Genomic DNA, 15,388 nt, shown 5'->3' with positions numbered 1-15,388 from the left:
TGCATGGGCTCCCTGGGTGCTGTGCATGGTGCTGAGAGAGGAGAGACCCCACAGCCCTGCCCACCCTCCATGGGCTCCCTGGGTGCTGTCCATGGTGCTGAGAGAGGAGAGACCCCACAGCCCTGCCCACCCTCCATGGGCTCCCTGGGTGCTGTGCATGGTGCTGAGAGAGGAGAGACCCCACAGCCCTGCCCACCCTCCATGGGCTCCCTGGGTGCTGTGCAGGGTGCTGAGACAGGAGAGACCCCACAGCCCTGCCCACCCTCCATGGGCTCCCTGGGTGCTGTGCATGGTGCTGAGAGAGGAGAGACCCCACAGCCCTGCCCACCCTCCATGGGCTCCCTGGGTGCTGTCCATGGTGCTGAGAGAGGAGAGACCCCACAGCCCTGCCCACCCTCCATGGGCTCCCTGGGTGCTGTGCCTGGTGCTGAGAGAGGAGAGACCCCACAGCCCTGCCCACCCTCCATGGGCTCCCTGGGTGCTGTCCATGGTGCTGAGAGAGGAGACACCCCACAGCCCTGCCCACCCTCCATGGGCTCCCTGGGTGCTGTGCCTGGTGCTGAGAGAGGAGAGACCCCACAGCCCTGCCCACCCTGCATGGGCTCCCTGGGTGCTGTCCATGGTGCTGAGAGAGGAGAGACCCCACAGCCCTGCCCACCCTCCATGGGCTCCCTGGGTGCTGTGCATGGTGCTGAGAGAGGAGAGACCCCACAGCCCTGCCCACCCTCCATGGGCTCCCTGGGTGCTGTGCAGGGTGCTGAGAGAGGAGAGACCCCACAGCCCTGCCCACCCTCCATGGGCTCCCTGGGTGCTGTGCAGGGTGCTGAGAGAGGAGAGACCCCACAGCCCTGCCCACCCGCCCTCAGGCTCCCTGGGTGCTGTGCAGGGTGCTCCCACATGGTGTCAGAGCTCAAACCCCAGGGCCCGTGCCTGGTAAGGTCCACATGCTACCTGGTGGATTATATCTTAGCCCCAGTCATAGATATTTCAGACTGATGACTGGGATCAGGTTCTATCCTCCTACACATGGCCCAGAGTAGAGCCCCAGCACCACATGGGAGAATCACCATGATATCAGGGGAGCTCCAGTGCTGGGGTCTGTGTCTACCTCTGTCTCTCTGTCTCTCTATCTCTGCCTGCTTGAGAAAGATAGCTCCACAAAAAAAATGAATAAAATAGAAATGAGGGGGGCAGGCAGTGGTGCCCCTGATTAAGTGCACACATTACAGTGCACAAGGACCTGGGTTCAAGCCCCCAGTCCCTGCCTGCGGCCAGAAAGCTTCACGAGTGGTGGAGCAGGGCTGCAGGGGTCTCTCTGTCTTTCCTTCTCTGTGTCCCTCTTCCCTCTCAACTTTTCTCTGTCTTATCTAAAAACAATTGTGTGCGTGCGTGTGTGTGTGTGTGAGTGTGTATGCATGTGCGTGTGTGTGAGAGTGTGTGTGCGCGTGTGTGTCAGTGTGTGAGTGTGTGCATGTGTGTGTCAGTGTGTGTGTGTCAGTGTGTGTGTGTGAGTGTGTGTGTGTGCGTGTGAGTGTGTGTATGTGTCAGTGTGTGAGTGTGAGTGTGTGCATGTGTGTGTGTCAGTGTGTATGTGTGTGTCAGTGTGTGTATGTGTGTGTGAGTGTGTGTGAGTGTGTGTCAGTGTGTGTCAGTGTGTGTCAGTGTGTGAGTGTGTGTGTGTGCGTGTGTGTGTGTCAGTGTAAGTGTGTGTGTGTGAGTGTGTGTGTCAGTGTGTGTGTGTGTCAGTGTGTGTGTGAGTGTGAGTGTGAGTGTGTGTGTCAGTGTGTGTGTGAGTGGTGTGTGAGTGTGTCAGTGTGTGTGTCAGTGTGTGTGTCAGTGTGTGTGTGTGTCAGTGTGTGTGTGTCAGTGTGTGTGTGTGAGTGTGTGTGTGAGTGTGTGTGTGAGTGTGTGTGTGAGTGTGTGTGTGTGAGTGTGTGTGTGAGTGTGTGTGTGAGTGTGTGTGTGTGTCAGTGTGTGTGTGTGTCAGTGTGTCTGTGTCTGTGTGTGTGTAAGTGTGTGTGTGTGTGTGAGTGTGTGCGTGTGTGTGTGTGTGTGTGTGTGTGGTTTTTGTTTTTTTTAACCAGCGCCCTGCTCAGCTCTGGGTGGTTGTGGTGCTGGGAATTGAACCTGGGACCTTGGAGCCTCAGGCAGGAGAGTCCTTGTAATATTTAATTTATGTACTTGACAATAGAGATAGATGATAGTTAAATTAAAAAAGGAGGAAGATAAATGGGAAAGAAGAGGGAGATAAATAGATTAGAGATATAGATACAGATAAGGAGAGAGATTGAGAGAGAGAGACACCCCAGAGCCCTGCTGAGCTCTGACTGATGTTGGTGCTGGGGATTGAACCTGGAACTTCAGAGCCTCAGGCAGGAGAGTCTTTTAGAGAACCATCATGCTATCTACCCCCACCAAAAATAAAATACATTTTGGGGAGTCGGGGGGTAACGCAGCGGGTTAAGCACAGGTGGCACAAAGCGCAAGGACCAGCGTAAGGATCCCGGTTCGAGCCCCCGGCTCCCCACCTGCAGGGGAGTCGCTTCCCAGGCGGTGAAGCAGGTCTGCAGGTGTCTGTCTTTCTCTCCCCCTCTCTGTCTTCCCCTCCTCTCTCCATGTCTCTCTGTCCTACCCAACAGCAGCGACATCAATAACAATAACAATAATTACTACAACAATAAAACAACAAGGGCAACAAAAGAGAATAAAATAAATATTTTTTTAAAAAATTTTAAAAATGAAAGAAAGAGAGAGAGAAAGAAAGAAAGAAAAGAGAAAAGAAAAGAAAAGAAAAGAAAAGAAAAGAAAAGACACCTACAGACTTGCTTCACCGCTTGTGAAATGAGCCCCCACCCCCCGGGCAGGTGGGGAGCCGGGGGCCTGAACTGGGATCTTTACACTGGTCCTTGCACACGGCGCCTAAATAGCTCTCTTTAAAGGTAAATACAAATGGGTTGGGGAGACAGCACAGGGGTTCTACAAACAGACTCTCCTGCCTGAGGCTCTTGAGGTCCTGGGTTCAAGCGCCACCGTCAGCCAGAGCTGAGCAGGGCTCTGGGGAAATAAGAAGAAGAAGAACAATAACAATAATTAATAATAACAACAATACTAATAATAAGGCTGGAGAGACAGCACAGGGGTTCTGCAAACAGACTCTTCTGCCTAAGGTATTTGGTTCAATCCCCAGCACCACTGTCAGCCAGAGCTCAGCAGGGCTCTGGGGATAATAATAATAATAATAATAATAATTCTGGGGAGACAGCATCATGGTTCTACAAATGACTCTCCTGCCTGAGGCTCTGAGGACCCAGGTTGTTAAGTACCCCCCACCAGGCGGACATGCACACACGTGCACACACCCGCATGTACACATACACGCACACATGCACGCACACAGCACACGCGCACAGGCACCCGCACCCCACCCGCAGGTGGCGGCCGGCGGGGACACTCGCCTGCTCGGCGGCGCTGCTGATGATGACCAGGTGCGAGTAGTGCTCCTGGCAGAAGGTCCGCGCCGCCTCCCAGGGCCTGGTGGTCGGCGAGAAGTAGTAGCACCGCTCCTGGAAGGGGAGCCAGCCCTCGGGGCAGGTGAAGCGGCCACAGTCTGCGGGCGGGCGGGGGGCGGGCGGGGGCCATCAGCGGCGATCTGCCCACCCGCCCAGCCCCAGGCCCAGGCCCAGGCCTGCCGGTTCCGCCCGTGCCCAACGGCCTCACCCAGTGAGCCGCGGAGCTCCGTGAGCGAGCGGTTCGTGTCGGCTCTGACGCGCTCCAGGTCCCTCCTCAGGCCGGCCAGGCCCTGCACGCCGGTCACTGTGGGGACGGACATGGGACGGGGACGGGGTCAGAGGCCCGGGACCACCACCAGCCTGGCCGTCCACCCACTGACCTGCCAAGACGCACCAAAGGGAAGACACACACACACATTCACATACTCACACACACACATTCACACACACACACATTCACACACACATTCACATACTCACACACATACAACACACATTCACACACACATTCACACACACACACATTCACACACACATATTCACACACACACACTCACATACACACACACTCACATACACACATTCACACACTCACACACACAACACACATTCACATACACATGCACACAACACACATTCACACACACATTCACACACACAACATACATTCACACACACAACATACATTCACACACACATATTCACATACACACGCACACACACATTCACATACACACACATATTCACACACTCATACACACACACATTCACATGCTCACACACACACAGCAGAGCCCTGCTGAGCTCTGGCTGCTGGTGGTGCTGGGGATTGAGCCCAGGACCTCAGAGCTTCAGGCAGGAGTATCTTTTGCAGAATCCCTGTGCTGCCTTCCCCTACACCCAATATTCTTCTATTTCTCCTTCTCTTTTACATTTTTAAATATTTTATTTATTTTATTATTATTAAATCACTTTTTTTTAATTCATGAGAAATGACAGGAGAGAGAGAAAGAACCAGACATCACTCTGGTACACATGCCGCAGGGAATTGAACTTGGGGCCTCATGCTTGAGAGTCCAAAGCCTTATCACTGTGCCACGTCCCGGACCACTTAAATCATTCTTTCTATCTTTGTTATTTATTGGATAGAGGCAGTCAGAAATTGAGAGGGAAGGGGGAGATATAAAGGAGGAGAGACAGAGACACCTGCAGCTCTGCTTCACTTGTGAAGCTTTCCCCCTGCAGGTGGGGACTGGGGGGATTCGAGTCTGGGTCCTTGTGCATTGTAACATGTGCGCTCAACCAGGTGCATCACCACCAGGCCCTTTATTTTATTTTATTTTATTTTATTTTATTTTATTTTATTTTATAGAGAGAGGCGAGCCCTGCTGAGCTCTGATTGATAGTGGTGCTGGGGATTGAAACTGGGATTTCACAGCCTCAGGTAGGAGGGTCTTTTAATATTTATTTATTTATTTTCCCTTTTGTTGCCCTTGTTGTTTAACATTGTGGTGGTTATTGAAGTCGTCGTTGTTGGACAGGACAGAGAGAAATGGAGAGAGGAAGGGAAGACAGAGAGGGGGAGAGAAAGACAGACACCTGCAGACCTGCTTCACCACCTGTGAAGCGACTCCCCTGCAGGTGGGGAGCCGGGGGCTCGAACCGGGATCCTTAGGCCGGTCCTTGTGCTTTACGCCACCTGCGCTTAACCCGCTGCGCTACCGCCCGACTCCCTGATGTATGCATTTTTTCACCTACATCTCAGCTCAGACTCAAACTGAGGTGAAGGGGGCCAGGTGTTAGCGCACCTGGTTGAGCGCACACATTACAGTGCGCAAGGCCCCGGGTTCGAGCCCCTGCTCCCCACGTGCAGGGAGAAAGCTTCACGAGCGGCGGAGCAGGGCTGCAGGTGTCTGTCTCCCTTCCCCCTCTTGTTTCTACCCAACAATAAACAAACAGAAGCAATTTCATTTAATTTAAAAAGAGAATTCAAATGTTCAACAGCCTGAGAGGGTGATGGCCGCCATATTGTATTGTCTTGTCTTGTAAATGTCCTGACATTCTGTGTGTGTGTGTCTGTCTGTCTCTCCATTTCTGTCTCTCTCTCGGACAGAGATTCTATCTTCTGTGATCACCACCGCCAGTTACTAGCACGACACCAAAGATGCCATTAAGTCTGGCCTTGGAGTCGGATTGACGGCCATGTTGATGTCCCAACGCACATGGCGTGAAGAGGCCACGGGAAGCACTCACCGTTGGCTCTCCAGGCCACCTGCTGCAAGGTCAACGTCTTGAGTTCTTCCACCAGCTCCTGGTCTGTGAGGACAAGTCCAAAGCTTGTGTCTGAGGCCCTCCGTGCCCCCGTCCTGCCCCACCCCCGGATGGCTCCCCTGCCCCAGTACCCAGCCCTCCTATTTACTCACACCTCATCAGGGTCACCACCAGGCTGATGCAACCCAAGAACAAAGCTGCCAGCACCAGCAGACACAGAGACATGATCAGTCTCTCCTCCTGATGCCGCCAGAGACCCTGAGACTTCCGACGGAGCCAGGACACCGGGGTCGCTAGTGGATTGGGGGGGGGGGGGGGGACAGAGAGACCAAGTGAACGGGGAACAGGAGGCCTGGGGGAACAGATACCAGGGAGAAGACAGGACCTTCGGCCCACCTGCATGTGAGCTGTCAGGCCAAACAACAACGACTAAAGTCACAGGCCCTTGGAACATACTTAAAACAGACTTCCTAGCTTCTTCCCACATCAAGACCCCTTATTCCATCTGCTCTGTTCCTACCTTTGGGTTCCTGATTATTAAACTATTTGTCCTGATTTATATCTTACTGCTTTTCAGCCACCAAGACGTAGATGCTACCATGACGCCATCCTGACCTCCCTGGGCAGACGCCCTCACCCGTGTGTCCTGGAGCCTCCCCTCCCCAGAGCCCTGCCCCACTAGGGACAGACAGACACAGGCTGGGGGTGTGGCTCCACCTGCCAACACCCATGTCCAGTGGAGAAGCCATGACAGAAGCCACAACTCCCACCTTCTGCTCCCCATAAAGAATTTGGGTCCAGGCTCCCAGAGGGACAAAGAACAGGGAAGTCGGGAGTCGGGCGGTAGCACAGTGGATTAAGTGCACATGACACAAAGCGCAGGGACCGGCGTAAGGATCCCGGTTCGAGCCCCCGGCTCCCCACCTGCAGGGGTGTCGCTTCCCAGGCAGTGAAGCAGGTCTGCAGGTGTCTGTCTCTCTCTCCCCCTCTGTCTTCCCCTCCTCTCTCCATTTCTCTCTGTCCTATCCCAACAATGACAACATCAATAACAACAGTAACTACAACAGTAAAACAAGGGCAACAAAATGGAATACATAAATAAATATTCAAAAAAAACCAATAGGGAAGCTTCCAGTGGGAGGGTAGGACACAGAACTCTGGTGGTGGGAATTGTGTGGGATTAGACCCCTGTGATCTCACAGTCTTGTTCATCATTATTAAATCACTAATAAAAAAAAAGATTTTTTAAAAGGGGGGGCGGGAGGTGGCACACCTGGTTTAGCGCACATGTTACACTGCTCAAAGACCCGGGTTCAAGCCCCCAGTCCCCAACTGCTGGGGGGAAGCTTCACGAGTGGTGAAGCTGGGCTGCAGGTATCTCGTTGTCTCTCTCTTTCTCTGTCTCCCCTCCCCTCTAGGTTTCTGGCTGTCTCTATCCAATAAATAAAGATAATAAAAAAATATATTTAAATTAAAAAGACCAGGGTGAGTGGACCAGAGATTTTTCTAAAGTCCTGACAACCTTCTGATGCTTAATTAGAGTCCCCCGCTTAGGACAAAAAGATAAATGATGTCGTCCTTTTTTTTTTTAATTCCCTTTTGTTGCCCTTGTTGTTTTACTGCCGTAGTTATTATTGATGTCGTCGTTGTTGGCTAGGACAGAGAGACATGGAGAGAGGAGGGGAAGACAGAGAAGGGGAAAGAAAGACAGACACCTGCAGACCTGCTTCACCGCCTGGGAAGTGACTCCCCTGCAGGTGGGGAGCCGGGGGCTCGAACCGGGATCCTTGTGCCACCTGCGCTTAACCCGCTGTGTTGTCTCGACCCCCAGCAGCGCCTGGCATTTCAGGAAGCCTGTGGGCCCCTCTGGCGTCTGGGACAGAAGCCCCTTCTGGCCTCAACCGGGCAGGAAGGAGGCAGGGCCGGCAGAGTAACCCTCCCCTCACCCTGCAGGGCTGGTGGCCTGGGTGTCTGGGGCTTCTGCTTCTGAAAGGAGAGGATCCTCTGGCCCAGGGTGTCACTGCAGAGCCACAGGCGTGACTCCAAGGAGACGCCAAGCCCTGAGGAGGAGACAAGGGTAGCACCCTGTGGACTTACTGGATGGGGGCGGCTGGAACGGTGGGGGTTCTAGGTTCATGCCTGTGGCAATGGGAGAGGGAGAGTTAGTAGGAGACGTGACTGGCTCAGCAGAGGGAAAAACGCAAGCAACACACACACACACACACACACACGCACGCACGCACGCACACGCACGCACACGCACGCACACCCGCGCACACACACTCACACACACTCATTAAGAAATTTGCACACACATTACCATGTGCAAGGACCCAGGTTCAAGCCCCCGGTCCCCACCTGCAGGGGAAAAGCTTTGAAGTGGTGAAGCAAGGCTGCAGGGGTCTCTCTCTGTCTCTCTTCCTCTCTATCTCCCTCTCCTTTCTTGATTTCTTTGTCTCTATCCAATAATAAATTAATTGATTGATTGATTGATTAAATATTTTAAAAGATATAAAGTTCAAGCCCCCAGTCCCCACCTGCAGGAGGAAAGCTTCACATGTGGTGAAGCAGGGCTGCAGGGGTCTCTCTCTGTCTCTCTCCCTCTCTATCTCCCCTTTCCCTCTCAATCTCTGACTGTCTCTATCCAATCAATACATAAATAAAGATAATTTTAAAATGTAAGAAACAGAGGATGGGGGGGAGACAGCATCATGGTTATATAAACAGACTCTCCTGCCTGAGGCTCCAAGGTCCCAGGTTCAATCCTCCACACCACCATAAGCCAGAGCTGAGCAGGGCTCTGATAATAAATAAATAAATAAATAAATAAGGCCCAATTTCCTTTAAAAAAAAAAAAAAGAAAGAAAAAGACAGAAAGTTGTTGATTGATAGTCTGCGAAGGTCAATAACACTTCCTAATCTCCTTTCTCTTTATTTCTGGGGGCACAGGAAGGACTCTTAGGAGTCCAGACACACACACACACACACACACACACACACACACACACACACCCCTCAGGCTTCCTTAGTCTTCCCATGACTCACCCTGTGGAGAAAACATAGCGGTGACGGTGGGGACATCCCGGCCTGGAAAGGATCAAAAAGATGGTGGTCACTTAGAGCCCTGCTGTCAACAGGGAGGGAGAAGGGTTCCCATGCCAACCCCCCACCCCCACCCTCACCTGTGATTTGGGGGGACTTGCGGGGAAGAGGAGGGTTGTTTGGTTTCTTTCCTGGGGAGGGAAGAGCGACTGCTAAGACTCAGGGCAGGAGGAAGCCAGCACCGAGTCTCCATTGCCCCCAAGCCCAGCTCACCTGCCCTCGGAGGCCTCGGTGGAACCGCTGAATCTGGAGAGAGAGAGAGAAACAGAGAGAGAGAGAGAGAGGGAGAAGCTCAGAGTCAGGGGTGGCCTGAAGGATGGGAACCAGCTGGTGTGAAAGAGAAGCTCTTTCGACAGTCTCCTGGTATACCAGGAGTATTGGAGAACCAACATGGCGGTCAACCCAACTCCGCAAGGCCCACCACGACGCCATCTTTGTCAAACATCTGTGCTAGTGACTGGGGGTGGTGGTGAGGATGGCAGACATGTCAGGTAACAATGGAGAACCAACATGGCGGTCAACGCAGCTCCACAAGGCCCACCATGACGCCATCTTTGTCAAACATCTGTGCTAGTGACTGGGGGTGGTGGTGAGGATGGCAGACACGTCAGGTAACAGTGGAGAACCAACATGGCGGTCAACGCAGCTCCACAAGGCCCACCATGACGCCATCTTTGTCAAACATCTGTGCTAGTGACTGGGGGTGGTGGTGAGGATGGCGGACACGTCAGGTAACGATGGGAACGGGACTGAGATGGCCCTGAGGAGTTTGAGGTGAGGGAGACAAGAGATAGCACACTTAAGGGCAGGGGGAGATAGCATAATGGCTATGCAATGAAACTCTCATGCCAGAGGCTCTGAGGTCCCAGGTTCAATCCCAAGCACCACCATAAGCCAGAGCTGAGCAGTGCTCTGGTTAAAAAAAAAAAAAAAAAATAAGTAAATAAATAAAAGGAGATAAATATCTTTAAAAGAGATAACTCACTTACATGTGTTAAAAAGCTGTGTTTGGGAGTCAGGCGGTAGCGCAGCAGGTTAAGTGCGTGTGGCGCAAAGCACAAGGACCGGCATAAGGATCCCGGTTCGAGCCCCCGGCTCCCCACCTGCAGGGGAGTCGCTTCCCAGGCGGTGAAGCAGGTCTGCAGGTGTCTGTCTTTCTCTCCCCCTCTCTGTCTTCCTCGCCTCTCTCCATTTCTCTCTCTCCTATCCAACAACGATAACATCAGTAACAACAACAATAATAACACAAAACAAGGGCAACAGTGAACGGAGAATAAATAAATAATTAAAAAGCTGTGTTTAGAAGTGGGGGCAGTATTAAGTTTATCTATTCTAACAGTTTGTAGATAGCTTAAGATTTTTGCTGCAAGCAATCATATCCTATTTAAATATAAGTTACACTGCTTCCTTTACAATAAGTTTTCTTTTTTTTTTAATATCTTAATTTATTAAGGAGAGGAATCCAGAGAGACACACATCATCTCCCCAGACAATCACTTAGGTCCACCTGCATATCAAATGTCAGGCTCAGAAAAATAAATAAATAAATAAATAAAAAATAGTAGTATAGTCACGGGCCCTTTGGAATATCACCAAAATATGCCTACTATCTACAAAATGGAGGCCTCAAATCTTCATCTGCAATATTCCGGCCTTTAGGTTCATGATTGTTCAACAATTTGTTTGACTTTGTATGGTAACTCTCTTTTCAGCCACCAGGTTCCAGATGCCAGCAGGATGCCGACCAGACTTCCCTGGACTGAAGACCCCACCCATGTGTCCTGGAGCCCCGCTTCCCCAGAGCCCTGCCCCACTAAGAAAAGAGAGAGACAGGCTGGGAGTGTGGACCGACCAGTCAACGCCCATGTTCAGCGGGGAAGCAATGACAGAAGCCAGACCTTCCACCTTCTGCATCCCACAGTGACCCTGGGTCCATGCTCCCAGAGGGATAAAGAATAGGAAAGCTATCAGGGGAGGGGATGGGATACGGAGTTCTGGTGGTGGGAACTGTGTGGAGTTGTGCCCCTCTTATCCTGTGGTCTTGTCAGTGTTTCCTTTTTAGAAATAAAAATAAAACACAAAAAGACCTCCCCATCCTCTCGCTCCCACTCACTGCCCGTGCCCACGAAGGCCTCCCCACCACACTGAGACCCCCTCCCATGTGGGACCCGGCATGGGTCACGTCCTCAGGGGGCTGACCGTCCGTCTACAGTGGCCAGCTAACACTTCCTGGGGCGGGGTGGGGGGCTGCTTCTATCCCCCCTGCCCGGTCACATATCCCCTTCGGCTGACCCCCGAGACCCCCCTTACTTGGTTTAGGCGGAAGGTCTTTGTACGGGGTGGCCATGTTTTCATAGTCATCGACATCGTCATCTTCATCTCGGATCCCTTCCAGAGGAAAGTCAAGTAAGACCCCCCCCCCCCGCCTCCTCCACAGACCCAGGTGTCTAGTCCCGGGGCTGAGGAGGGGCTCTCACTTGAGTGCAGACCACCCACCCATCCTGCCCCAGCTCCTGCAGGGCTCGGGACGTACCTGGAAGCCCCCGGCGGCCGGTGTTGGTGTAAAATGTGCCCATGGCCCCAACCAGCATTGAGCGTGTGAGTTGAGTTGTGAGGAGACTTGATGATTTTGAACTCTATCCTTTCCCGCACCCCCCCACCCCGAGTGTCTTGGGGCTTCCTCTCTCGGTTCCCTTTTTCTCTTTGAAAATTGAGAACTTGCAAATGTGTCTCGCAGGAGGGGGACCCCCCCAGCAGCCCCCACAAATACACAATTCTCCGTGCAGCGCAGCGAAGTAAAGACCATCCTCACGGGCCCTGCACTCTCGGCTTCCCATCCAAGTGCCCGGCCCTGGGTGTGAGGAGAAAAGCAAGTTCCCTCCTGCACGGAACTTTCCACCGAGAGGAGAGAGGGGGGCGGAAATAGTCGGGTTGGAAAATAGTTCACCTGGTAGAGCCGGGCCCTTCCCGTGCGTGAGGACCCGGGTTTGAGAAAACCCCACCGACCGCCACCAACAATAACTCCCATGTCACAGGCAGCCCCGTGGGGAGCACGGAGGGGGGGCTGGAAGTCTGGAAAGAAGGAGAGAAAGTGAGAGAGAGACGAGGAAGGACAAAACGGAACGGGGGCGGGGGGGGAGGAGAGAACTAAAGCAACAGAGGGAGAGAGAGATGGGGGAAGAAATATAGCAACAGAGGGGAAGAGAGAGAGAGAGAAAGGAGAATGAAAAGAAGGGAGGAAGGGAGGGAGGGAGGGAGGGAAAGAGAAAGGAAGGGAGAAAGAAAGAAACAGAAGGAAGAGAAAGAAAGGAGGAAATGAAGAAAGAAAGGAGAAAGGAAGAAAGAAGGAAGAGGAAGAGAAAGGAGGGAAAGGAGAAAGAAATAATGGAGAAAGAAAGGGAGAGAGAAGGAAAAAAAGAAAGAGAAAGAAGGAATAGGGAAGAAAGAGAAAAAGGAGGGAAAGGAGGAAAGGAGGATCAAGGATCCTGGTGACACTATGGACAAAGCAGGGACCTGGCTGAACACTCACACCACCGTGCACAAAGACCCGGGTTCAAGTCCCGGCCCCCACCTGCAGGGGGGAAGCTTCCCGAGCGGTGGAGCAGGGCTGCAGGGGCCTCTCTGTCTCTCTCCGTCTCTGTCTCTCTCCTGTCATTGTTAATCAATAAATCTTTTATTTTTTTTTTAATATGAGAAGGTTGAGTTTGGGAGGGCATAGGTATGGGCTCATTCCTCTGTGCACCACAAAAAAAAAAAAAAAAAAAAAAAGAGGAACAAGGGCTCAGGTGGGCGGATGGGAAAGACAGACAGACAAGAAGGAAAAAAAATCACCAGACGGAAATCGAGCGGCATAAAGACCAGGACTCACAGAATGGCACGTGGAAACTCGGCAAAGATTTGGAAAGAAAGCAGCCCACCACCCACGGGAGCCAAAGAGGAAGTCACAGTTTTGTAAAATATGTATTTTTATATTTATTTCTATGGGTTTTTTTTTTTTTTATTTTCAGTGAATGAAAGTGAAAACCTCCCACCACCTGCCTTTCAAAACGGGTGGCAGGAGCTTGTCAGTTGGGTGAAAGTCCTGTTTGTTGGGCTTTTTTTTTTTTTAATATTTATTTCTTTTTGTTGCCCTTATTGTTTTATTGTTGCAGTTATGATTGTTGTTATGATTGATGTGGTCGTTGATGGACAGGACAGAGAGAAATGGAGAGAGGAGGGGAAGACAGACAGGGGGAGAGAAAGACAGACACCTGCCGACCTGCTTCACCGCCTGGGAAGCGACTCCCCTGCAGGTGGGGAGCCGGGGGCTCGAACCGGGATCCTGACGCCGGTCCTTGCGCTTTGTGCCACGTGCGCTTAACCCGCTGCGCCACCGCCCGACTCCCCCAAATAAAATATTTTTTTAAAAATTAAATGAAAATAAAATAAAGTCCAAGCTCCCCCCCCCCCCCCGGCAGAGGGAAAGCTTCACAAGTGGTGAAGCAGGGCTGCGGGTGTCTCTGTCTCTCTCTTTTTTTTTTTTAAGATTTTAATCTATTTGTTAATGAGAAAGATGGGAGGAGAGAGAGAAAGAGAGAGAGAGAGAGAGAGAACCAGACATCACTCTGGTACCTGTGCTGCCAGGGATTAAACTCAGGACCTCATGGCTTGAGAGTCCAGTGTTTTATCCACTGAGCCACCTCCTGGACCCCCTTCCTTTCTTTCTCTCTATCTATCTCTCTCCCCCTTTCTGTCTCTATCCAGTAAGTAAATTAAAACTTTTTTTTTTTTTAGAAAAGACCTTTAAAATATTGATTGATTGATTGATTGAAGGAGAGTTTCAGGGGAGAGAGATGTCAGGCCACACCAGGGCTCGAACCCAGAGCTTCAGGGCCCGGCTCCAACACTCTGACTCAACCAGACCCTCGGTGGCGGGGGGGGGGGGGGGGGGAGGCCTCCCCCGGGGGCCTTTCTGTGGGCGGCCAGGGTGCTGCCCCCCAAAATGACAGGCCCAGCCCTCCCGACCTGCCCCCACTGGACCACTTCCTCTTCTGTGCCCCCCACCCTGCGCCCCCACTTGGGGCCTTTCGTCCAAGGCGGCCCCTGGGGAGGGAGGAAGGAAGGGGTGGGGGGGGTCACGGGCCACCACGCAGGACCCCCCCCGGAGCCCCCCCCAGGAAGGGGGAACCGCAGAAAACAGAGGAAACGGTGAAGGGGGCGCAGTGGATAGAGCTCTGGAATCCGAAGCCGGAGGTCCTGGGTTCAAGCCCTGGCATCGCAGGCTCTCTCTCTCTCCTTTCTCTCTCTCTCTCTTGCTCTGTCTCATAAATAAATCTTTAAAAAGAATTGAGAGGCTGGCACACCTGGTTGACACACACGTCACCACGCACAGAGACCCGGGTTCGAGCCCCTTTTCCCCGCTTGCAGGGGGGGAAATTTCACAAGTGGTAAAGCAGGTCTGCAGGTGTCTGTCTTTCTCTCTCCCCCCCTCTGTCTTCCCCTCCTCTCTCCATTTCTCTCTGTCCTAGCCAACAACGACGACATCAATAACAACAACAATAAAAAAAGGGCAACAAAAAGGAAAATAAATATATATTAAAAAAAATTTTTTTTAATGTCCCTACTGAGAAGCAGTGCTTACAAATAAAAATAAAAACTTTTTACTGGTGGCTGAGCAGTGGTACATACAGTTATGTGCTCACGTTACCATGTGCAAGGACCCGGGTTCGAGCCCCCGGTCCCCACCTGCAGGGGGGAAGCTTCATGAGCGGTGGAGCAGGGCTGTGGGGGTCTCTCTGTCTCTCTCCCTCTCTGTCTCCCCCTCCTCTTTCCATTTCTCTCTGCCTCTATTTAATAATAAATAAACCTTTTCATCTAAATCAAAGTGCTGTCAACCTTTTATCGAAATTCTGGGCCAAAGCACTCAATCATGGGGTTGGTCTTTCACCAGTGATATTACTATTGCGATATCGATATTATTACCTATTCCGAGAGAAGCAGAGCCTCCCTCCTGCACCTGCGATGCCGGGGATCGAACCCGGGACCTGACGCTGCAACGTGCCCGGGGCCACTATAAGGTTTGTTGTCGTCGTTTTAGTTTACCCGGTGATTGAATATCGATTTGCAAAGCGATGAGGTCCCAGGAGTCTAACGCCACCCCGAGTCCGCTGGGAACTGCCAGGCCGCAGACAGGGGCTGGTATTGCTACGACTATCTGCACGTGTGTGTTTATTTATATGTACAGCTTTATTTTTATATATTTATATTTGTGCAAATAAATTTACATTTATATATGATTTTATTATATATCATTTGTATTTATATATTTTATATACATTATATATTTATATATGTGTGTTTATATATTTATGTACATATTTATGTTATTATGATTTTACTGTATATATTCTATATAATATATAATTTATATTTTTATATATTTATATCCAGATGAATATTTATATATTATTATGATTTTGTTGTATATAGTCTATGTAATATATCATTTATATTTATATTTTTATATA

The 15,388-nt window shown here is 51.3% G+C and overlaps 1 protein-coding gene across 1 annotated transcript in view; it reads right to left on the bottom strand.

Annotated features, from left to right (window-relative positions):
- Nucleotides 1-11,529, bottom strand: part of CLEC17A (C-type lectin domain containing 17A) — a 13,563-nt gene extending 2,034 nt beyond the window's left edge. Inside the window, exons 1-10 of the mRNA XM_060182457.1 lie at nt 11,416-11,529; nt 11,193-11,270; nt 9,096-9,128; nt 8,963-9,013; nt 8,826-8,867; nt 7,878-7,919; nt 5,933-6,073; nt 5,763-5,825; nt 3,718-3,813; nt 3,426-3,607 (exon numbers count right to left, since the gene is read on the bottom strand). Of these exons, the coding sequence (XP_060038440.1) occupies nt 3,426-3,607; nt 3,718-3,813; nt 5,763-5,825; nt 5,933-6,073; nt 7,878-7,919; nt 8,826-8,867; nt 8,963-9,013; nt 9,096-9,128; nt 11,193-11,270; nt 11,416-11,473 (786 nt within the window). The 5' untranslated portion in view covers nt 11,474-11,529. The remainder of the gene's footprint in view (nt 1-3,425; nt 3,608-3,717; nt 3,814-5,762; nt 5,826-5,932; nt 6,074-7,877; nt 7,920-8,825; nt 8,868-8,962; nt 9,014-9,095; nt 9,129-11,192; nt 11,271-11,415) is intronic.
- Between the last annotated feature and the right edge of the window lie 3,859 nt (nt 11,530-15,388).

This window comes from Erinaceus europaeus, chromosome 23 (assembly GCF_950295315.1).
Source record: "Erinaceus europaeus chromosome 23, mEriEur2.1, whole genome shotgun sequence".
Classification (NCBI taxonomy): domain Eukaryota; kingdom Metazoa; phylum Chordata; class Mammalia; order Eulipotyphla; family Erinaceidae; genus Erinaceus; species Erinaceus europaeus.
The sequence above is the reverse complement of the archived record's forward strand: the minus strand, read 5'-3'. Positions and strand labels throughout refer to the sequence as shown.